Source organism: Trachinotus anak, unplaced genomic scaffold, assembly GCF_046630095.1.
Source record: "Trachinotus anak isolate AG129_WGS33_773 ecotype Australia unplaced genomic scaffold, CSIRO_AGI_Tana_v1 ptg000014l, whole genome shotgun sequence".
Classification (NCBI taxonomy): Eukaryota; Metazoa; Chordata; class Actinopteri; order Carangiformes; family Carangidae; genus Trachinotus; species Trachinotus anak.
The window spans coordinates 19,145,121-19,168,388 of NW_027273865.1; the positions used below are offsets into that span (position 1 = coordinate 19,145,121).

The 23,268-nt window shown below is 42.3% G+C and overlaps 2 protein-coding genes across 4 annotated transcripts; both read left to right on the plus strand.

Annotated features, from left to right (window-relative positions):
* Positions 1-1,711: 1,711 nt before the first annotated feature.
* Positions 1,712-4,118, plus strand: bcl7bb (BAF chromatin remodeling complex subunit BCL7B b). Its single transcript, XM_071497044.1, has 6 exons — positions 1,712-1,874; positions 2,344-2,419; positions 2,613-2,697; positions 2,806-2,964; positions 3,166-3,269; positions 3,433-4,118. Exons 1-6 carry the CDS (start codon positions 1,762-1,764, stop codon positions 3,502-3,504), a joined length of 609 nt encoding a protein of 202 aa, XP_071353145.1. The 5' UTR covers positions 1,712-1,761; the 3' UTR covers positions 3,505-4,118.
* Positions 4,119-5,193: 1,075 nt separating this feature from the next.
* baz1b (bromodomain adjacent to zinc finger domain, 1B) lies at positions 5,194-21,026 on the plus strand. Of its 3 annotated transcripts, none has more exons than XM_071496367.1 (22): positions 5,194-5,961; positions 7,333-7,449; positions 8,427-8,571; positions 9,049-9,241; positions 9,431-9,552; positions 9,813-10,010; positions 10,100-10,288; positions 10,375-11,692; positions 11,990-12,151; positions 12,321-12,459; positions 12,546-12,709; positions 12,944-13,058; positions 13,187-13,285; positions 13,526-13,703; positions 13,894-14,079; positions 14,274-14,421; positions 14,856-15,014; positions 15,251-15,398; positions 16,112-16,227; positions 17,021-17,160; positions 17,336-17,442; positions 18,086-21,026. In XM_071496367.1, the coding sequence occupies exons 1-22, from the start codon at positions 5,843-5,845 to the stop codon at positions 18,789-18,791; spliced, it is 4,968 nt and encodes a 1,655-aa protein (XP_071352468.1). In that variant the 5' UTR covers positions 5,194-5,842; the 3' UTR covers positions 18,792-21,026. The 3 variants fall into 3 exon arrangements, with proteins under 3 accessions (XP_071352468.1, XP_071352469.1, XP_071352471.1); XM_071496368.1 differs by having other exon boundaries at positions 10,405-11,692; XM_071496370.1 differs by lacking the exon at positions 14,856-15,014.
* The last annotated feature ends 2,242 nt before the right edge of the window (positions 21,027-23,268 follow it).

Consider the following 23,268-nt stretch of genomic DNA (forward strand, 5'->3'; position numbering starts at 1 on the left):
GATATTTCACGTATTTTCTTGACATTGGTGAGCTTGAATTATTCAGGAAATGTGTTTTTACAAACATGTTTTCCTTTCTTTGACTGACCATCGGTTATATGCTGTTGTGATAATGATTTTCAAATCTACACCAGCAGACTTATCATACTCTTATCAATCACACATGACATATTATGTAAGTCTTTACAAGAATATTAATGCCTCTTCAGTTGGGATGGGTGAGTCAGGCAAATTTCAGGTACAATAGTGATTGAGATGCTTGAAAAACTACTTCAAGACTATTGATGAATATGATATTGCTGAGGCAAATTAATACACATAGAGATGGCATCATAGAGGTTGAAATTATGCTTGGTGATGTCATGGTAAAAGACCGGAGATTGGCACTGAACATTGCCAGCAAAGCATGTCAGTAAACACTATCAGAAGTGTGTGATCAGTGGCAGTGCACAGTATGTCATAAATTATTGACTGCTAAGCGGGGAAGCTTATCGTTCTACTTCTCTTTATGGCACCACACAATATTTTTACAGGTGTTTTTGCCTGGGGTAAAACACACTGCTGCTTGGATCAGTTTTGGAGGAGTGGGTGGTAGCTGGCTAAACAGGGCTAATTCTGCTCTCGTACTCCCTGGAGGATACAAGGATACAAGGATACCACCAAAAGGATCATGTCCTGTCAGCCATTATTCATATCACAGTATTAAAATATCCGAATGGCAACAGACTGTGAGCCCTTGCTCTAAGCCTGAGAGTCTGCATGCCTCAAGGCTACCCTCTGCTGTTCAAACGTGGTAACCAGAAATCAAAACTAGCACACAAACTCAGGTCTGAACAGATGCAGCGGTAAAGAAGACACAACAGACATAGCAAAGGAAACCAAGTTCTAGTACACATGAAATAAAACAGCCCATGAATCACAGTCAGACAAATAAATAGACAGCGACATGCACCCAAAATATCAAAATTAAAAGTATTCATTCTTAAAAACTGGCTCTTGTGATTAGCATATTATCATATCATATATCAAATTGCTACATTTTTTAATACTGAAGCATCAAGAAGCATTTTACTGAATTTTTACTAAATAATCCAGTGGTTCTCAGTCAGGGGTCACAAACAAAATCCAGGGTGGGAGGTCATGAGACGATTCATTGAATAGGAACTCAAATCTCTATTGATTTATTTGGAATATTGTCTCAAATTTGGTATCTTGTAAAATATTGGAGAGTTGTAACGTTTTGGGCCTTGAACTGTGATTTGAGGGCCTCATCTGAGAAGTTTAGAGGGGAAATCTTTACTTGTTGGAAACTGCAAACAGACATCTGAAACATGACATGGGGCCCCAACCAGATGCTGTAATAGTTGGGGACCACTGGTTTTATCTTTAGCAATGCACCATGGAAAGTAATTTGCAACTACATTTGTCACATAAATATAGTTGGGTAAAAAGTACAACATTGCTTTAAGTGTAGTGTAGCACAGAACAGGCAGGCCTATTGCTTCAAAACTGTAAATACAATACTTGACAAAATGCTATTGTGAGTACAAACTTCCATTCATGTGAATTTAGATCACTAAATATACGACAAAATTCATAAATAACACAGACTGTTCCCACGCACTGTCCACATACAGTATGAGCATACTGATAGAGCCAAAAAAAAAAAAAAAAACAGATTAGGGATTATGAAGTCTCGCGAGATTACCGATGTAACGGAGGATTGGGGCTTGGTCTTGAAGTTTTCAGATGCATCTGTAGATGAATCATAACAGCATCAAGATGTCGGGACGATCAGGCCGCGCTGAGACCCGAAGTCGGGCTAAAGATGACATTAAAAAGGTCCTGGCGGCCATCGAGAAAGTGCGCAAATGGTATGTAGGCTGTCTGAGGGGCAATATGGAGGGAAATGTGTTAGTACACCGTGGGCTTATATCTGCTGCGTCGCTCAACAAACTTCAGTCGGAAAAGTTAGATGATTGACGGGGCTGTTGACCAATCAATGCCCGCGCTTGACAGAAGAGGCGGGGCTAGCTGAGTTTTTTTCCGCCGAGAGCTGTCAATATGGCTACAGCCCCACATGCTGTGCGCTGTAATGCGGGCTGTGGTCGCTGCTTAATGAATTAACAACCCACCTGCGACCTTTCCTCGGGATTTTAGCCCGTTCGTGTAACGTTAACGAGACATGAGTGAGCATGATAGGATACGTGATTAGCTGTCATCGCCACTGTGGGCAGAGAGGACGTGAGCCTGTATGTCATGTTACAGATTAAAGCAGATAATGTGGATTTAGAGCTGAACCGAGCTGCCCTCTAAAATTAGTAAAACTGGTTTTATCCCCAGGGAGAAGAAATGGGTGACAGTTGGAGACACATCCTTACGCATATTCAAGTGGGTGCCAGTAACAGAAACAAAGCAGGTGGGAGCAAACTATGCATCTATCCATCTTTCTTTCTCTTTCTCTGTCTCTCTCTCTCTCTCTCTATATATATATATATATACGCACACACACACATATATATATATATATATATCTCACTGTATATCACTGCTGCTGGTTCTAAATTCAGACTTTTATGAATAAGTCGTCTCATTTGATTCTCTGTTGTCAGATATATCGCACCAAATCCACAGGTGGAGAGGTTCGAGGACTGAAAGATGTCCTGGAAAACACAAACTCTTTACTGGATTTCACGGGTGAATTTTGTAGATGTTTTATTTTTGTATAGATGTCAAAAAAGCCAAAAAGAACTCCCCAAACTGACAAACAAAAACATGTTGCAATTGCTGTGCTCTTTGCTTTAGATGAAAACAGCAACCAGAGCTTTATGTCGGACGTTTACCAGCCTAAAATGGATAACAGCAGCAGTACCTCCAGCTCTCAGCAGGTCAGCCCCCCACATACATCCAGCCTCCGAACTGAAGACTCCCAGCCACCAATGTTGGGCCAGGAGAGTGTGGACGGTATGTGGATGGCTCTTTCGAGCATCTTTTCTTATACCTGGATGCTAACCCAGCAATCTTTTGTATTTGAGTCGAGGTAACAGTAATTAACAATAACAACATGTAGCAATCACTTCGTTGGGTGTCGCACTGTCTCTGTGTTGGTTCACTGTCAAAGCGGCATTAATCAGGCTATGATTGCACCGCTCCTTGTGAATGCAGAGCCGGTTCATTCTGGACAGGAGGGGGCTGATGAGCCTCCTACTCTCATCAAGGAAGACCTCCTTTCATCAGGAACTGCCAGACGGAGCGCCCCAGACACACAGGTTCAAGGCCGACATCAACATTTTCCTTGATCAAATGGAAATTTTAATTCATACGACTGTGGTCTGTTGCGTGATGTAAATTTGATGTTCATTTAAGCAAGAATAGTTTCTAATCATATGAAAAAATACATAACCATATCATATGTTCCTTTTTATTTAACAGGAGGAACTGGATGAATCAGGAGCACCGCCTTTAAAGAAGATTTGCACGGGAGAAAATGCTGTTCTGAGATAGCTTATTTATAATCATTTTGTCAAAACTTGTCTTCAGTTGTTGTCAAATTGGCTAAACTTTCAAAGTTATTCCAAGGTTCTCTTGACATAGTTACGCAAATATTACTCATTACATTTCAGCAAATTACAAGAAAGTATTTACTACAGAGTCTTTGTTCACTTTTAGTGCTCTTTAAAGTTTTGCTGTTTAAAGCGATTTCTGAACTAAATGGAAACAACTTCCCAAACTGTGTGGCAAGTCACTGCTGTAACAGACAGTGTTTATTTCCATACACATGCTATGTATGTCTAGTTTTCTGGCAACTAACTGTTTCTTATTTACTCTTTATGCAGTTGAACTTTACTTTTGCATGTTTCCTCCTCTTAATGCTTTATTTTTGAGATTTACATGCCATTTTGAAAGAATGTTAAATGTGTCGCTCTATGGAGATAGATGTTTAGATGTGCCATCATTGTATTAAACATGATGCCCTTTCTAAAACGGGTCTTCTTTTGGCTTATCATGTGAGAGAATAAATTCTTTTTAAAAATATTTATAATATAATTTGCCCATGTTTATAAGAGAAGGTGTTTTGTAAACCATAATAAATGCTACTTACCATGGCAACAAATTGATGCTACAAGGCTGGAATTTATTTACCACAATGTCTTGAGAAAATCACTCTACATATATAATGAAGGCGTGACCATATAGGCTAACACATTGTTTAATCAAACCTGTTCTAAATGGAGCCCAGCCAGTGGGTTTAGAAATTAACATTCACAGAGGAAATGAATGCAAAATCAGTTTTCAACAAATACACTATCAAAACATAAAAATGTGATTTTGTATTATTGAGTTGAAATGATTATATAGTCTGTGGTCGAGATGGTGAGGAGCTGGAAATACAGGCCTGCTCTGACTACACTGATTTGAGTGTTATTCAAGCTGCAACTACAGAGCTCACGTACATTAACATTGTACATCAGTTTTTGTGAGGACGTGTGTGCCCACTAAGACTTTCTTCACTTCCAGCAACAGCTAAACTCAAGGCGGCTCTGTCGGTCCAAGGAGGAGGCCTACAAAAGTGGTGATAGGATCCTGTTCAACCAGGCCATAAACACAAAGAGAAGCAAAGAGAAACTACACTGAAAAGCTGGAAAAGAGCCAACAACACCACATCACTCTTAGAGAGGCCTGCAGGACATCACCAGCACATAACCACCTTCTGCATGTGTATAAATTAAGTTATTACTCTACTTTATGTCAGCATGCCTTGCACTGTCCCACACCTTGCACCACCCGACGTTTCCCCACTGGTTTGTACATAATAATTATATGTTTATTTATCTTTGCTCAGTTGTCTTTGTTTTTGCTGTATGCCTATCTCGCTGTTATTGGCACTGTACACTGAGAGCCACTGGAAACAGGAATCAAATTCCTTGCATGCACAAACATAGGCTACTTGGTCAATAAGACAGATTGTGATGATCTGTATTGTCATCAGCTGACCTCCAGCCTCTCTTCTCTGTGCGGGCGTGGTTTATGTGAAGGGGCTGTTCTAGACCGACAATGGACAGGCCACATCAGCCAATCAGATGGCGAATCGGACCAACTCGATGAGTGCGCTTCACCGACAGAGCCAATGAGCGTTGAGAGGAGGCGGGGCTTGTGTGCAACGCCGCTTGCTGCCGGGGAAACGGAGTTCTGAGGGTGTAGGGAATTGTGCCGGTGCGCTAGAAACTCCCGCCATTTCGACAGGGAATTAACCTCTTGATTGATGCAGGGTTACTTTTTCGTAACGCTTCCTAACGCTGTTATCTAACAGGGAGAAGCTTCGACAGTACGAAAATGCAGCGAAGACAACCGATTAAACAAGAGCGGGCCTAGTTTGCGCAGACTTGGGACTGTACAGCGCGCCAGACCTCATGCCGAGCTGAGCTTCGGCTGTTGCCGCGAGTTTGATTTCGGTGTGGTTTTTGCATCCTTTCATCTTCATCCGGAGCTAAAAGTTTACCAACTGTCTCCAGGGACCGGTCCAGCAAACCTTTTTACACCCAAGGCGTAGCTTGAAACCACCATGACACCACGACTAGAGGACAGAAGAAGGATGCAATGAGGCGGCTGGCAAGAAGCGCACTGTTATTGTTTTGCAACGAGTTAGCGATCCAGCCTACTAGCTAGTCAGCTAGCTGCTACACGTTGGGTGCCGGGCCTGCCGGCGGTAACGTGAGCCGTGCTAAGATATTTCGGGACACTTGGATACATGCTAAGGACAACTCATTGTATATTCTTGTACTAAACTGTTTCTAGAAGGTGTTATTTTAGCGTTGGCACCCGTGCCATCTGAGGATTTGAGATGGCACCGCTTTTGGGCCGGAAACCTTACCCTCTGGTTAAACCGCTAGCCGAGCCACCAGGCCCGGGAGAGGAGGTCTACATCATCGAGCACACCAAGGAGGCCTTCAGGAACAAAGAGTATCCTTTACCATGGTGTTGATGCTCAGGCTCACCTTAGCGAGAGCCAGCCGGTATACAGTGTGGTTGGCTTTGTCTTTCTGGGTGAAATGATGTTCACTCAGTTACATGCACAGGGCTGTGACCTGTCCTAACGAAGCTAATTTATTATCACCGGACATTTTCCTCCTCGTTTAGTTTTTTCCCGCATGTTTTCACTTCACACTGGATGACAAGCTTTGCTAGCCAACACTCACACCGCTTCGCTAATCAACTCGCTGCTGATGGCTGTTTCACAAAGCCAGAAAATAAGATGAGATTTTGTCGGGCACCAGTTTTATGCTTAGTTAAATCTAAAGAACTGCCATAAAAAGGTCGCTCTTTCACTTTGAGCTTTTACGGCCCCGCTGTCAAACACTGATGCTAGCAGCGTTAGCTAGCATGCTGCTAACGTTAGGTTCCCCGTAATGTCACAATAGCCCGTCGTCTTTCATAGGTTGCTGTTAGCTGCTAACGTTAGCACACAAGCCTTAGCTCCCGGTGCATTTGTGTTTTTGAGCTGACAAAGAGAGAGGACAGCAGCTGACTAACACATGGTCACTTATTTAAAACACTTTTTTTGTGTGTATATATGGTTCTGGTCTAATAGCCAGGTGACTTTACCCTCTCGTTTAGATGTTCATATGGAAACTTCAAACTGTCAGCAAGATTACAAGGCTAGCTGCGACAGCCCAAAGTGACACACGTAGCATTAAAAAGTGGCCTCAAGATGTTTTTATGGCAACATAACTTAGTATAAGTTGTAGAAGATTTGGATTCATGCAGTGACATAGCTAGTTTATTCACCTAGCAGTTTGTATCTGACGTAAACATCTGCTATCAATCATCACTATTTGAAGAACAGCTGAGAGAACTACAGGCCTCTTATCTACCTTTACACACTGCCCTTTTTATACTGACAGAGTTTGGCTTGGGAATGTCGTTCCCTTTACTGTTGTGGCTTTTTTTTTTACAGTCACTTCCGTCTATAACTTATAGAAGTGTGTTGACTGTCGTTTCGCCTCATAACTTATCCTCGTCCCAGTTAGTCACGACCCGTTTCCTCTGTCCTATTAGTTTAATCCCTGACCTTTTCCTAGTTTTGCATTGTTATTACACCCTTAGTACACTTCTTAGAGTATAGCCATAGATTAAGTTTTGCTTAATTGTTGTGAAGTCATTTCTGGGCACACTCAGTGCCCCTTTGCCCAAATCTGTTATTAAACGTTTGACATCAGTGACACTAATTTGTCAACAATAGACCTTGCATGTCTTGCTTGTAAGCAAAAGGCCAAACAATGGGCAACTGCTTACATGTAAATATTGTAATTTACCTTGACAAAAGTACTACAGAGAGTATGAGGCACGCTTGCAGAGGTATAATGAGCGCATCTGGACATGCAAGAGCACTGGAAGCAGCCAGCTGACACACAAAGAAGCATGGGAAGAGGAACAAGAAGTCACTGAACTGTTAGTATCTCGTCCAGAATTTGTATGTTTACATGTTCACCATTCCATTCAACTGTCGAAACAATAGCCGTTGGTACTCTTTCAGCTCATTGCAATCCACAGCCTATACACATTACCTATACATAGCGCATTTAGATGTCAAGTAAAGCCTGTATGTGTAAACCTCTACTGTTTATTTAGATGCACCTGCCCAAAAATACAGATTAGCCTCTTTTACAGAATCTCTGTAGTATCATGAAAGAGCCATACTCTCCCAGTGAAGGTCACAAGGCTTGCTGCTTTGCTATGATTGGATAAATCTGGTGCTCCTCCTCTCATTCTATTTCAAGTGTGTGTGATTGAGTCATCCTTGAGTCTGCAATGGCCTGGTGAGAGCTTCCTTATCCTGATCTACAAAAGGGAAGAATATGGACAAAAAACTAGACTAGTGCAGCTGAGATCTTTAAGTTCACTTATCACCAACCATGTGTTCGTATATAGTGTTGTGTTTGTGATGTCAACAAGAGGAAGGTGACCTAAACTGTGTAGGTGGCCCGAAGAGATGCCACAGCGAAGACAGTGCAGAGCAGTGCTCAGCTGCCCAGAGCTCAAGTCACTCAGGACCATGAGCTGTATTTAAGCCCTGTCTAATTATATCAGTCAAGAGATTTTGCTCCCCCTACTGGCCACTCTTAGCCTTTTGTTGTCCTGTTATGTAATGCTCTGGTCCCTGTTACGGCTGCGGGGCAGAAATCCAAATCGTGTGAAAGAAATCTTGCCATGAATAGAGTGTATCACACCCATAAACAAATTCAATTTATGTCTGATGTGGCAACTAATTGTGTTTTTTTTATGCTGCCAGAATTTTAAAAAGTTTCTTCCGTTATACGTGATAAAGTTCAGCATTAAATGACAGGAGTGCAAAACTATATTAGACTTTTTTTATTAGACATTTATTTATTTTTTTGTACTAATTACCGCTCATGCTCTGTGTGCAGGCTTCAGGAGGAGTATCCCCAGTGGTTTGAGAAGCCGGTCCTGGAGATGGTCCACCACAACACAGTGTCTTTAGACAAACTGGTTGAAATGGCCTGGGTGGAAATCCTTACCAAGTATGCTGTGGGTGAAGAGTGTGACTTCCTGGTCAGTTAAACTTCTTAAATTTCTAAAATTGTTTGTTAAGTATGGCTATTACTTTGTATTTGAGTCATATGATGTGCCTAACAGGAATCAGACTCATAACATTAGCAGTGTTGTGTTGCATTCACTATTTTACTTCAAATATTATCTTTAAAGGGCCATACGTTTCTCTTTTCATTCATCATTGACAACTAATTATGCATACTTTAAATTATTGCTGTGCATCTAGCAAAACATACCATACGTTTCTGTATTTATATTCGGCCTCACTAGCAGCCATTTGTTTCACTTGCTTTCATCCCGTGTTTAAAACACTGTAATCACGATACAAAAACTTGAATGCAATAGAGAAAGTCTTTATAGAAAAACAAACCTGCATAAAATCTAAATGAAACCCATCCTAGTGGTAGGGCAGGGATAAGCAGTTGTTGAACTGGAAACTTCCTGTTGGTGTATTCTGAATCCTTTTTTTCTCTTCAGGTGGGGAAAGACAAAAGTTTACGAGTGAAGGTGGTGAAGATCCACCCTCTAGAAAACCCAGAGGGCGAGGCAGGGGAGAAGAAGCTTGAAGGTGCCTGTGACTCTCCATCCAGCGACAAGGAGAATGCAAGTCAGGAGAACCAGAGGAAGGAGCCACCTCCTCGAGAGGAGGAGAACAGGAGGGAGAGTCTCAGTGAGTACACACCAATTTGATGTTCAATCTAAAGAAGAGTACTAGGGGACATGGCCTAGAGGGCTTCGCAGGATAAACAAACTGGCTTATATGTTATTCATTTTTTCAAGGTGGTGGAACTAGTGCTATTTGGATAGGTTATTCTAAAAATCCTCCTTTTATTTCTTAAAATATTTTTCTTCCTATTAGGTGACAGAGCACGACGTTCTCCAAGGAAACTTCCCACTGCCATGAAAGAAGAAAAGAAGAAGTGGGTGATGCCCAAATTCCTTCCTCACAAGTACGATGTGAGGCTCATCAATGAGGATAAGGTTTGTATCATGTCATTAGCAGTCAACAAATGTTTAGATGTGTTTCCTTGATGTTTTCAGTTAACAATCGGTCGTATTTTGACTATGACAGTTTGTTACTCATCCGCACTTTTCTCTTCAAGTGATGATGATTGTTGGTGTTCTTGCCCACAGGCAGTCTCTGAAAATGCCACGTGGGGTTCATGAATTGTTAAGGCCTTTGCAGACTTGCATTTTTGAAAGAATGTAAATTTAATCCTTTGAACTGGCTTCTCTTATAGGTGATAAGCGATGTCCCAGCAGACAGTCTTTACAGAACAGAGCGTCCCCCAACCAAAGAGATCATGCGCTACTTCATTAGGCACTATGCTCTGAGGCTGGGCATGGGAGAGAGTGCTCCCTGGGTGGTTGAGGATGAACTGGTGAAAAAGTTTAACCTCCCCAGTAAATTCAGTGACTTTCTTCTTGATCCGCACAAGGTAATTTACTCAAGGTCATTTTTCCGCATATTGCTGTGTTCAAAAAATGTTGCCTGTTCTTGGCTCACACTCTTTTTATTTGTTTAAAGTTTTTAGCAGAGAATCCCTCAACAAAGCGTAAGAGCTTGACATCACCAGAGGGTAAACCAAACAAGAAGCTCAAGACGTCTGACACGCCAGGAGAGGATTCAGGAAACGAGAAGGGAGAGAAGAAAAGTAAAAAGAAGAAAGATGCTTTAGGCATGCCCCTTAGTCCCACCATCTGGGGCCACATGCAGGTTAGCTGGCTTCTATGTACATAATGAAGTTTTGTTTTGTAAAGATACAACTTAATGATTATGGGCTCATGTTGTCTGTATTACAGAAAATAAAAATGAATGGTTCTCCACTCAAGGTTAAGAACTCAGGAACTCCCAAGAAAGATGGCAAAGGCTCTGGACCCTCCACTCCAAAATCGGGCAGAAAGTCCGGGGATAAGAAAGATGGAAAGAAAACTGGGAAGAGCGGTGATAAGAAGCTCAATGTGCTCAAAGCTTCTAAAAAGGATGGTAAAGCTGGTGCTAAGACACCCAAGATGAAGCAGATGACTCTGCTGCATCTGGCTAAAAGTACCCCTGCTGGCAGCCCCAAGAAGAGAGCCCGTAGCACTGGCATGGGTACACCTAAACTGGGGAAGCCCCTGCACCCTATGGCTCTCCACCTCCTTCGTTACTATAAGGAGAATAAGGGCAAAGAGGACAAAAAGAACTCCCTCTCCTCCCTCATCTCCAAGGCTGCGAAGACCCTATCCACAGATGATCGTGGCCGCCTGCCAGAGGAGCTCAGGGAGCTGGTGCAGAAACGCTGGGAGCTTCTGGAGCAAAAGAAACGATGGGCGGCAATGAGCGAAGAGGAAAGGCAGGAGGAGATGAAAAAGCGGCGCGAGGAATTGAAAGAGAAACTGCGAGAAAAGGCTAAGGAGAGACGGGAAAAGGAGATGCTGGTCCGCCGCGAACAATCACGTAGATATGAGGACCAGGAGATCAAAGAGGGGAAGCCCCTGCCGACGTTCAAGCTTGTAGACATGCCCGAGGGGTTGCCCAACACCCTGTTTGGTGATGTGGCCATGGTTGTGGACTTTCTGCACTGCTATGCCGGGCTGCTGATGCCAGATGATCAATATCCCATCACAGCAGTGGCTCTGATGGAAGCACTGGCCGGGGAGCGATCTGGCTTCCTCTACCTGAACCGTGTGCTGGTGGTGCTGCTTCAAACGCTGCTGCAGGATGAGCTGGCAGAGGGCTACAGTGAGCTCGATATGCCCTTATCTGAGATCCCCCTTACCTTGCACTCAGTGTCAGAGCTGGCACGGTTGTGTCTGCGACCATGCGACGCTCATGGTGAGGAAAGTGGCCAAGGCTCAGAGGTCTCAGGGCCCATGGGGGGCTTTGACGATGTAGTGACCAGTGAGTTCCTGGAGAAGCTCGAGACAATTGAGGTGTTTGAGTTGAGCCCTGAGGAGAAGGTCAGCCTGCTGGTGGCACTGTGCCACCGTATCCTCATGACCTACTCAGTGGAAGACCATGTTGATGCAAGGCAGCAGCGGTCAGCTGAGCTATGGAAGGAGCGCCTGGCAATGCTGAAAGAGGTCAATGACCGCAAGAAGGCTGAGAAGAAGAAGCGCAAGGAGATGGAAGACAAAGGTAGGCAAGAATCACCAGAGAAATTTACCTGTAGTTGTAATGTAGCAGTGAGCACATATGAGAAGACTTAGTATTGTAATAGTTTGATTTCCAGCCCTTTCCTCACTCATTTAACTGGATTAAAAAGCTTATATAATACCCACAAAATCAAAAAGCTTGTTGAGCTGTGGATTTATTATGAATTCATTCTGATCATTAATCTTGGTAAGAATGGCAGAGACAAGAATCTCCCCAAAATGTAATTACAAATACAAGTTGATACCAATATATTGAGTTTTTTTTAAACTGGTCCCCAAGGTGAGAAGAAGAAAGAGGGGGGTGCTAAGAAGGAGGCCAAAAAAGAAGTAAAGGTGGAGCAGGAGCCGGAGCCAGAGGACATGATCAGCTCAGTGAAGAGCCGGCGGCTGATGGCCATGCAGGCCAAGAAGGAGAAGGAGGAGATGGACAGGCAGAACAAAGGTAAACTTCACAACAGTGTGCAGCAGTTCAAATGGGCCTTTTAAAATGGGAGTTTTCAAATTTGGATTTGTAATTTTGTTTGATTTGTACATGGCTTTTCCACCACTGGGATCTTTTAGTGATGTGACTCAATGCCAGACAGATTATCATTAAACACATTATGATGCAGAGCGTATGGAGAAGGAGGCCGAAGAGGAGCGGATGCGTAAACAGAGGGCTGCTGCAGAGAGGGCCTTCCAGGACGGGATAACCAAAGCCAGACTTGTCATGCGCAGGACCCCGCTGGGTACTGACAGAAATCATAACAGGTTGGGGCAGAACACAAACAGCGATAGATTATATACAGATAAATGGAAACCTTTCAGTAAATTGTAACCATGATGTTTTTGTTCAGATACTGGCTCTTCTCCGACGTGGTTCCTGGTCTGTACATTGAGAAAGGCTGGGTGCATGAAAGCATTGACTACAGCTTCACGCCTCCACCTGAGGAGAAACCAGCTGAGCCTGAGGTGGAAGAGGAGGAGGATAGTGAATCAGCTGCTACTCGTGACTCACAAGGTGCAGTATTAAGTTTAAGTTATTCTTATCGAAATATTTGAACGTTTGACTGATGTCGTCTGTTTTTTTTTTTAATCTATCAATATTGGTATTGGCATCAAAATAGTTCAGCAGCCTGTCTTTTTTTAAATTTTTTAATTTAATTTATATATATAGATTACTTTTTTTTGCTTTGTAGTCATAATATGTTTTTATTTTTATTTTTGAGATGTTGAATTGTTTTCTGTGTTGTAGGAGCTGAAAAGGATGATGGTAGCATAGATGGTGCTATTAGCGAGGGAGCCCAGCAGGGAGCAGCAGCAGACGTCTGTATAGAAACCACTGTTCCCAAACAGGGACAGAACCTCTGGTGAGAGCTGTGCCTTTCTTTTTTTTTCTCTTTCCTTTCATTTGATTGATCCCCCCCCCCCCCCCCCTTTTTTTTTTTCCCCCTACACTCTTGTCTCCATATTAAATTTTTTCTAACTTTTGATCCAGGTTCATGTGTGACAACCCAGCTGATCTGGAAGAGCTGGTGGAAAGTCTTCATCCTCAGGGGGTCAGAGAGAGTGAACTGAAGGCGAAGATACAAAGCAGGTAAATGTTTTCTCACTACAGGAGCAGTCCTGCTGCACTTCTTATGCCCTGCATTGCTGACTTCCAGGCATCTGTTAGAAACAGTAGCAAAAAATTGGTTTTGATATTGCATATTGGTTTTGATAGTTTGATACTGCACCAAGTTGACTAGAACAGTGCTTGGTTTCACTTGCAGAGAAGACAAAATTAAATGTTAAGTAAACATAAAGTGAAATCCAAAGCTTTCCTTTCCCTGTTTAGGTATCAGGACATCCTTCACTCCATCCATCTGACCCGTAAGAGCAAACTGAGCCTCAGGACTTGTGATGGCTACACAGAGCTGCTCAAATACCTGCGCAGTGACATTCAGGAGGTAGCTTCACGGCTCCACAAGGGAGGCCTGGGATACCTGGATGACAACATAGACATTGAAGATCAGGTGATTAATTTGTCTGATATCACACAAAAATAGTATTTCTGTTATTTCTACATTATGTTCACTGAAGCCTGATAAATTTATGTTGTCTATGATGATGAACAGGCTTTTGCCAGTATTTGTTTATCATTTTTGTCAGGGCTTGCATGAAACTTGCAATTTGTAATTATTTGTTTGTGCCGTCTGTACACAGTTGAAAGAGACAGAGACCTTGAAAGACTTTGGCGAGTGCATCATCACCATTCAGGCCTGCGTAATCAAGAAGTTCCTGCAGGGATTCATGGCCCCCAAACAGAAAAAGAAGAGAAGGCATGGAGGCGAAGAAAGCAGCAAGGCTGAAGAGGTGGATGAGGAGAAGAGGCTGGCAGAGGAGGCGAGGGTAAGAGAGAGAGTTGTTTGTGTTCGGTTTTAACTTTGCATCTCACAGGTGACGGGGTCCATCAAGAAGTCATTGACTGCTGTTAACAGGGATTGAGCCATGCTTGTCTACACAGTTAATGACCACTTAGAGTACACAGCAACTGCATAAATGTCATCTCTTAAACAAAGTGCTATGTTGAATTTTTCTCTTAGGTAGCTACAGCGGTAGAGAAGTGGAAGACGGCTATCAGAGAGGCCCAGACCTTTTCCCGCATGCATGTGCTGCTGGGAATGTTGGACGCTTGCGTAAAGTGGGACATGTCTGCTGAGAACGCTCGCTGCAAAGTCTGTCGCAGGAAAGGTAATGACTGATTTTAACTGCTGTCTCTTAAAATATGAAATAAAAAATAGTACTTGTACCAAACAAATCTTTTGCAGCCAGTGACAGCCGATTCATTTACATACATAGGTTTGTTGTCACATGGCTTTCTGTGTTTTGACTATAATTACATGTAATTCAAAAACTAGTAAAATGATGAAGAAAAGTATCTCACAGCAAAGACCACAACAGAACTAGAGCACCACAGCTATACCCTGTCCTGTCTTTTTGTTCCTGTTTTTTTTTCTCCTCTTACACATAAGCAGTTAGTTCAAACATCTGATGCCTTTTCTAACTTATTTACTGGATTATTGTACTATAGCCTGCATATTAACATCTGTCACAGTCAGTCAGTCCTGTTTGAGTGAGTGAGTGAGCAATGCTACATTACCCAACCAGCCCTCTGCTCTGCTCAGTGCTCAGGCAGAGTCCATCTGTGCTGCAGCTGATGGAGTCTAGGCCCAGACAGGGCAGAATCAGCAGCAGCAGCAGCAGCAGCAGCAGGGTCAAAGCAGCACAGACAAGTAGTGTCAGGCAGGTCTACATACAGAGCCGGCAGCTCCTCAGGACAACAGGTGAACCTGTAGCGATAAGATGACTATAAGAACTTAGTTACTTGCACAGCACCAGAGACTCAAAAGGAAAACATGCAGAGATTGTTGGCCTTTTCAGGGAGGGAAGACCAGAACGAGTAAGACTGAAAGACGAAAAATGTGGGAATACTGGGACTAAATATTAGGCAAAACATGAAAATGATTTAAAAAAAATCTTTAACTCAGTCTTATTACAGATTTATACTGATGTCTTCTAGGTGATGATGAGAAACTTATCCTCTGTGATGAGTGTAACAAGGCCTTCCACCTGTTCTGTCTTCGACCGGCCCTGTACCGCATCCCTGCCGGAGAGTGGCTGTGCCCTGCCTGCCAGCCCACTGTGGCCAGACGTGGCTCCCGTTCAAGGTAACTGTCCGCTCAACACTGTTTGAATTGTCCTAGTTTGTATCATGACACAACTAACTTGTCCCTGTGTGTTGTCACAGCTAAAAAAAAATAAACATGTTTATCAATTGACAGTCTGTATGCACACATTATACTGTCTCACATTTAAAAAAAACAGAATAAAATAAAATGGGGAAAAAAAATTCATTGTTTTTCTGATCAGAAACTTCACACTTCACAAAAGTCCTGCTAACTGCTGCTGAGTTCAAAACATTCAACTCCATATGAAATGACTGTAGACAAGAACAAAGCTGGACAATCTTTTTAACATATTGCTTATGCTGGTTTGGGTTGTGCAAGTATTACTTCAATCCTTTTGAAAAATAGAAAAGTATTTAATTATAAGCTGCAGTAGTACTGCAAGTTTGGTAGGAGCCAGAGAAACAAATGCATTTATTCTCACTTTGCTGTCTTGGTGTTATGCAGCCCACCACTGGCAATCTGTGCAGAGCCTTCTGACAAATGGAGAAGCCTCCTACTGGTCTGAATTGACCTTAGTTGGTCAAGTACCCCACTGACAGACAAACAGCAGAACAGTGGCTCCAGCAGTTTCACTGAAAACAATATGTTTATTTTTGCTGAACAGTACAATCTGCCCCCTTTTCGAACTACAGACCATGTTCTGTCTTTATCAGCTGTGTTAAGATTTATGAATGGCAACCTCGCCTTTGCAGGAACTATAACCAAGATACAGACGAAGAAGAGAATGAGGACGAGTCTGAAGAGGAGGACTCTGAGGAAGATGAAGAGGATGAGGAGGAGAATGACTACAAAGCCATGGGGCACAGCTGTGAGTATCGAAGAGAGAAAATTAAGTCCAGGTTATGAGACATTGTCTCAACTGTAAACCAGTTTTTTCTCTGAGCACATCAGTGAAAAGATGGTGATGAGTTTGACCAAATGTTCCAATTCATCCAAGTGATCACTGATATTTTATATGAACCCACTCACAATTGGAATCCTTGTGCCATTAATACAACACAGTTTCCTATTAAACACTCTGGGACCAAAAAAATATATACTAGATAAATTTAATTGAGTGAATTTAATGTCCAAAGAGATTAGTCACAGATTTTAAAACCAGGAGTTGGTTTTGGAAAATGCTGGTCCTTGGGGCCGAGGGTTGGGAATGAGAGGAATGCTGATGGGGAATTTCAGCCCCTGTCTCTATTGTCTGTGTTTTGTCATGTAGCGCAGCTCAGGTCTGGATCTTGCTTTGAAGCCATGTCTCACTGTGGCTTCACAAAGAGTATGTGGCAGGATGATCCTGCTCTGTCAGTTCAGGCCTGCATGTCAAGGTCAACGATTAAGAAGTTTAGCGCATTGACGCTGAATAGACCAAGAGAAGATGGTAGTTCACCTATGAACGGATTCTTTTTCTCATTTCTAGCGTGAGACTGTGATGGTCTGCAGTCTAGGGCTCAAGTCCATGATGGCCTGGGGATTTATTTGGTTCACTGACAAATTAAACATAAATTAACTTGATATTTCAGGTTCCATAAGCAGAAGTGCAGCATATCCATGATGTTAATGTCTACTTTTTGTTTTTCTTGTCTTGATCGCCCCTCGTTGTTTTTCCACAGTGAGACCGAGGAAGAAAAATAAGCAGTCATCATCTCGGCAGAAAAGTTCAAAAAGTAAATCCAAGAAGCAGTCGTCTTCTAGTAGTCAGAGCAGCAAACAGAGGGCAGGTCCCACCAGCCCTGCAGACATCGACGAGCTGGTAAGAAACTACACGGACACAAGACTACACTTGAAGTTGAAAACGTGAGGGTAGTTCATTTGTATCTCACAAACCTGCGGACATTTGTTGTCAAAATTTGCATTGAGAGCGTAGAATGAATCAGTTTGCATTATTGTTGTGTTCTGATTGTTGCTGGTGTGTGTGGTTTCTACAGGTGCGACAGAGTTCCCAGTCAGGAGTGCGCAGGCAGGCGCTGGAGTTGGAGAGGTGCGAGGAAATCCTCAAGAAACTGATGAAATTCCGCTACAGCTGGCCTTTCAGGTGAGCAGCCGGCAAAATCTGCATGCTACGGGTCAAACTTGACCCCCTTTGACTCCAGAGCAACCACATGGTGTTTTTACCACATCCATTGTAATAACTGGATCTCTTTAAACAACATGTCTAATTTATACTTTGTGGTGTGTCCAAGCCCAGAGCTTCTCAGGCAACGCTTCCTTCTAGGCTGTGCACTGACTATAGTGGGCTCTAACAACGAAATCCTTACAGCTATACACAGTTTAGCTGTGGGTTAGGGTCATGGTTGGGGTGGTGCACTACTACTACTACTACTCCTATGAAATTTGTGCACAATCAGCTGAAAGGCTGGATGGGGGCTTAACGTGTGTGTATGTGAGACAAATATTTTCATTCAGGTAGAAATCCAAAATGATCATTAAGGACGACAGAATTGTTCATTTTGTATCAACGCTTAATCATTGTGAAATGATTACCAATAGATTGAAACTTTACTAAATTATTAAGATATGCTTGATGATGATGATGATAATATTTCATAACCTTTTGTTTTTATTGTAGTAAATTGATACGTCCTGTTACCTGAATGACCAAGTTTAGACATCAAGAATTATGATCCTTAGTGATTAGTGTAGTTTGGCCCTCAGCTCATGCTCTGGTCCTCTTTCAGGGAGCCTGTGTCCCCCGAGGAGGCAGAGGACTACTTGGACATCATCTCTCAGCCCATGGATTTCCAGACAATGCTGGGAAAGTTCAGCCAGGGCTCGTATCGTCACGCCCAGGACTTCCTGGAAGACATGAAGCTGGTCTTCTCCAACGCAGAGGAGTATAACCAGCAAGGCAGCACCGTGCTCTCCTGTATGGTCAAGACGGAGCAGACCTTCACTGAGCTGCTCCAGAAGTTGCTGCCTGGACTCAGCTACCTCCGCCGGCGTTCACGCAAACGCGTCAGCCAAGCCCCTGCAACATCTGAGGAAGACGAGGAGGAAGAAGATGAAGATGAAGAGGAGGAGGAGGATGAAGAGCAGGAAGAGGAGCCGAAGAAGAAGATGCAGAATGGCAAATCAAACAGGAAGAAAACCAGAAATGGCAGAGGACGGAGGGATGAGGAGAGCGAGAGTGAGGAAGAAGAGGAGGAGGAGGAGGAGGAGGATGAGGATGACGAGGATGAGGAGGGTGATGATGACGGCAGGAGGAGAAGTAAGCGGACCTCTGCCACCTCAGGCAGAAAGGATTACAGGGAGCAGGATAGTGATGGCGAGCGGGACACACGGAGAACTCGTCAGCGGGGGGGCCGAGGTAATGCAGGGGGGGCGAGCAGCGACGAGGACCGGTCCAGCCAGCAGCGACATTCCAAGAGGCAGAAACGCTCATAAAGTCCAGGGTGCTTTTTGTTGTTTTTGTCATCTCTTTGCTTTAAAATTTTTTTGTCCTGCTCCTTTAGAGAAAAAAAAAGCAAAAAAAAAAACAAAAAAAAAAAACAAAAGCTCGAGACCCCTCCATCTCCTCCAACAGCCAGCGGGGCTCAATCCTCAGAAGGACTCTTTGTTTTATTGAATTTATGTTCATATTTTGAAAAACGACAAGAAAACTGATTTATATTTGTAACATGTTTAATATTGGTGATGTTTTTTTTCCAACAGAAAAGAGGTAATGGAGAGGTCCTCATAGCTCTTAAGACTCTTTGATTTGAATTTAATTTCCAAGTTGACAACCTCATACACATGGCTTTTTTTTTTTCCCACATTTGCTCTCTCCCTACACCAGTACAGTGTAATCGGATACATGTCTTCATTTATAGTTCAGCCATCACCTTACTGGGGTGTTTCACAATAGTTGTAAGTCCAGCTCTAAAATGTTTGTCCCACTCACATCTCTCTTACAAATCATCATGTTTTCACTGTCTAACAGTACTTCTATAAGAGATGGTGTCAGTGTAGCTAAAACCCTCTTTCTTTTCTTAGAAACATTACTGATGGCTGATTATGAATTTTTCTGTCACCTGTAAATTGCTCTTACTTTTAAGCATCTTGCCACCAAGATTATCTTTGGTCAAATGCAGGTCTATAGATAAACACGATAGGATTTTACTAGTTGTAGTTGTTTCCAGCCCTGGTTCAGATTTCTTGTTCAAAGCTGAGTCAAGACTGCAGATCACACATGTAGTCACATCACTTTAATTCTAAGAAAAGGAAAAAAAAATCATCTCAGCTCTTGGTGCCAAGCTTAGAGTCTCATTCTTGGTGTGTAGAGCTGACCAGCCTTTCCTCTTCGATAGTGCCCTGCCACTTTAAAAAGAACCGGTACCTCAATGCTCCGTCAGTTTGCACTCCTGTGTAAAGTGCGCCTACTATGCCAGCAGCTGCAGGACCATACTTTATTGAATTTTGTGCATAAACATTTGTAAACAGTGTTTAAAACAACAAATGTGATGTTTGTTAAGAAAACGGGCATTTTTGAATATTTGATATTTTTTGCACATTTTATTTGGTATTGTAAATGATAACTTGATGATATTATTCACATCCAATAAATTGCAAGGTTTAACCAGGGCTCTCCTAGTCAATACAGAGAACATGTCAAACTTATTGTACTTTTCATTGTTGTAGCAGAAACTCACTTGCTTCTACATTTTGTAACAAACACCGAATATCCCCGTCACTCCTTAATGTGGACTTAGTGACACCAGTGATGTGGGTTAAAACAACTCCTGAAGGAAATGAAGGTTTCCCAGCATGTCCTGGTTCAGTCACCAGGTGGTGCTCTCCTCCTGCTCGTAGTTCTGTTCTTTATCCCAGCACTTTCCAAGTAATACAGTGACAGCGTGTTTGCTGGGCTGCTGTAACATCTGACTGCCACTGTTTTGTGTTCTCACTGTCCATTAAAGCAGGGGAGCTCCATAGTGCTGGTATATTCTGGCTGTTCAGCTTGTTTTGTAGTAGCTTCCACACACTGGGCAGGAAAACTTCCTTTTTGGATCAGACAAAACACTCAATTTTAAATGAAAACCTTTTGAATGTGCAGAGGTTTATCTAATCTGTGGCAAGGTTGCCAGCAAGGTGTATAAATATATACATATATACATACTGATAAGACAGTGGTTGGTTTGCCCTCTTCTGTCTGTACTGTGCTGTGTTGTTCTGTGTTTTTCTAGTGCTGTTATCATCAAGACTTTACTGATTTCATTTGGCCACTTATTGTTTTTGCCCCCCCCCTCCATTAGTTTTGTTTAAATTCGGCTTTGTTCCTGACATGAAGCAAAAGGTGACTGCCCCTCTCAAAATGAGACCTGACTGTAAATGCTTTCTTTATTCTTGGAGGAACTGCAAAAGTCTTTTACACTTCCTTTTTTATATATATATTTATAGTCTTTAAAGCTGGGTTTGGGCAGGTTCGGAGGATTTACATGTAAAGAATTTCCAATAAAGGCTATGGACGAAGACCGTAGTTCTCCCTGTTTTATTTGTGTTGAGCTGATGAGCATCCCCAGGTCAGACAGACAACCATCACTGCCATCTGTAAACCTTGTGATAAGACGATGAACAGGGAGCAAAACGGCCATGACCACCGACTGATGTCTAATTTTACTTTTTAATAAAATATCAAACAGTTGTCTTTCCCTCTGTTGTGGACTCTTTTCTCAGAAACATCTGCATCTTCACATAGAAGCCAAAATAGCTGCAAATATAAAGCCAAAACATTGTCGTTACAGAAGACAAATAGTTTCATTATTCACAGAGAAAGATGGGCAACCTGAACTGAGACTGTTCTGTGAAAACATTTTGTGGAAAATGTGAAGCTGTTAGTGGTGGGGGTTTGGATGTAATTACACAACCTGGACTCAGAACTGACCCAACTGTTTTTGTCAGAGTGTAAGATGCAACCTTAACTGTTCATGGCCATTATTCAAGACTGTACACAAGACAACAGCATAATGTCATTGGACTGAAAGGAAATAAAGACCAATTTCAGTTTGGCCAGTAGAAAGCTGTGGACACAAGAGGCACCAGATATTTACCTAAGGTCATTAATATGTCTAGACTGCCACTGAATGTGGCTGTTTATAGACCAAAGTAATTATTTTGCTGCAATCAGTGGATCGAGCCACTTTCATAAGGGGCTTTCAGGCTGGACAGGTAGCAGGTGACAGCAGTGATCCCTGACTGTGAGATCTTATGAAATATCTAGCAGTGAGGTGCTGACAGCCTGTGAGCCATCTGTAATTTGGCAACAGGTGTAGAAGCTAAGATGGATCAGGGTAAAGGTCAGAGATGTGAAAAGTCAGTGGAAACATGGCACTTCGTTAGTGACAGTTCAAACACGGCTTCAGCTGAATTCAGCTATAATGAACCTAAAATGATGTTTCATTGTGGTACTCTTTTACTCTTGTACTCCTCCTACATTTGAAATTATTCTCAGTATAAACATTGACTGAAAAATGACTGGATCACTGTGATAGCCAGTTTTGTTAGCGGACTGTTTTAGGTAATGGAGCCCAACCCAATTGAACAGTGCTGTACACCTAAATTAACTCTGTGTGATTTGTATGGACTTTTAATGAACTCTGAGAAGTAAATCACATCACTCTTAAAGAGGCTTTGTCCCCTCAGCTTGAAAGAATTTGTTTTTAACTTGAATAAAATACAATAGAGTCATGATATATTAACTTTTAGAAGTTTGGTGCATCTATCAGGGTCTTTCCAAACTCATGGAACGTGAAGTATTATTCATCCCTCACATGGTGCATCCTACGCCTTGAAACGTGACTGAGACATGCATTAATCACCAAATGTTTCCTCCCTGTTGAGGTCAAAGGAATCAATGACTGTACATGCTGCTATGTATCACAAAAAGCTTCTGAGTCAGGTACTGGGACTGAAAGGTACAGAAATACTTTAAATGCAGTTGCATAATGTGAAGGAATCATGTGAGGTGAGTTCTTACATTGTCTGTATCTTATTTATGACCTTTAGCCATGCTAGAGGCATATGCTTTTGGGATGGGAATCTCAGTCGGTCCACCACTTTGGTCCAGACAGAAATATCTCAACAACGACTGGATGGATTATCATGAAATCTGGTGCAGATACTATGCCCCCGCCAGAATGGACTGTTATATTTTTCCTCAAGCACTGTAAACAGTCTAAATTTTCCTGCAAAACTTTTTCCCCATTAGCCTCAGGTAGTGGTTTAAACACATTCTAAGTCGATATAGTGAGCCTGTCAGCAAACAGTTGCTTATTTACTTATCCATCAGCTATGCAGTAACATTATCATTTCATTATCATATTTGGTTAATATTTGACGGTCAACTCAGAATTGTAAGTCCAGTATTCACACTATATCAGATTTTGACTACATGGCCAAAATAATTCACAATGAAGGTATTATTATGATATTATTATGATATCAGTAATCATTTATATTGTGATATCTATAGGAAATTCATCTTTAACTTTGTTTATTGTTTGTTTTGTCCCTTTTTTTGGCAAATGAGTTAGAGTCAAATATGAGTGTGGAAAGGTGGAGAGAGTCTGTAAACACAATAGTACAAAAGTGTGGAAAATGAAGGCCTAACATCTGCCTTTATGGTTTTATCATATGTGCATTATCAATGTGTATATTAATCTTACATTTCAAAAATATTTCTTAAATATCACAGTTGTCGTCAATACCGGTATACCCCCCCATTCACATTTTTATCTCTGTTTTTGGCCTCCACCAGCTCCTCTTTATCTGCTAAAAGCTCCACTTTCTTCACCAGCTAGCTAACTGTGTCTGTCCTTTGGTGCTGAGCAAGTAGTGTACAACGATTTTTTTAAGGCTTTGTGACAAAAACGACGATGACAACAAT

Excerpts from the sequence above, each read along its gene's own strand:
- bcl7bb (XM_071497044.1), top strand. The coding sequence starts at position 1,762 with ATGAATCATAACAGCATCAAGATGTCGGGACGATCAGGCCGCGCTGAG. Across the intron at positions 2,420-2,612 it reads CAGTAACAGAAACAAAGCAG|ATATATCGCACCAAATCCAC; the intron begins GTGGGAGCAAAC and ends CTCTGTTGTCAG. Across the intron at positions 2,698-2,805 it reads CTCTTTACTGGATTTCACGG|ATGAAAACAGCAACCAGAGC; the intron begins GTGAATTTTGTA and ends TCTTTGCTTTAG.
- baz1b (XM_071496367.1), top strand. The coding sequence starts at position 5,843 with ATGGCACCGCTTTTGGGCCGGAAACCTTACCCTCTGGTTAAACCGCTA. Across the intron at positions 12,460-12,545 it reads ACTGACAGAAATCATAACAG|ATACTGGCTCTTCTCCGACG; the intron begins GTTGGGGCAGAA and ends GTTTTTGTTCAG. Across the intron at positions 17,161-17,335 it reads CTGCAGACATCGACGAGCTG|GTGCGACAGAGTTCCCAGTC; the intron begins GTAAGAAACTAC and ends TGGTTTCTACAG.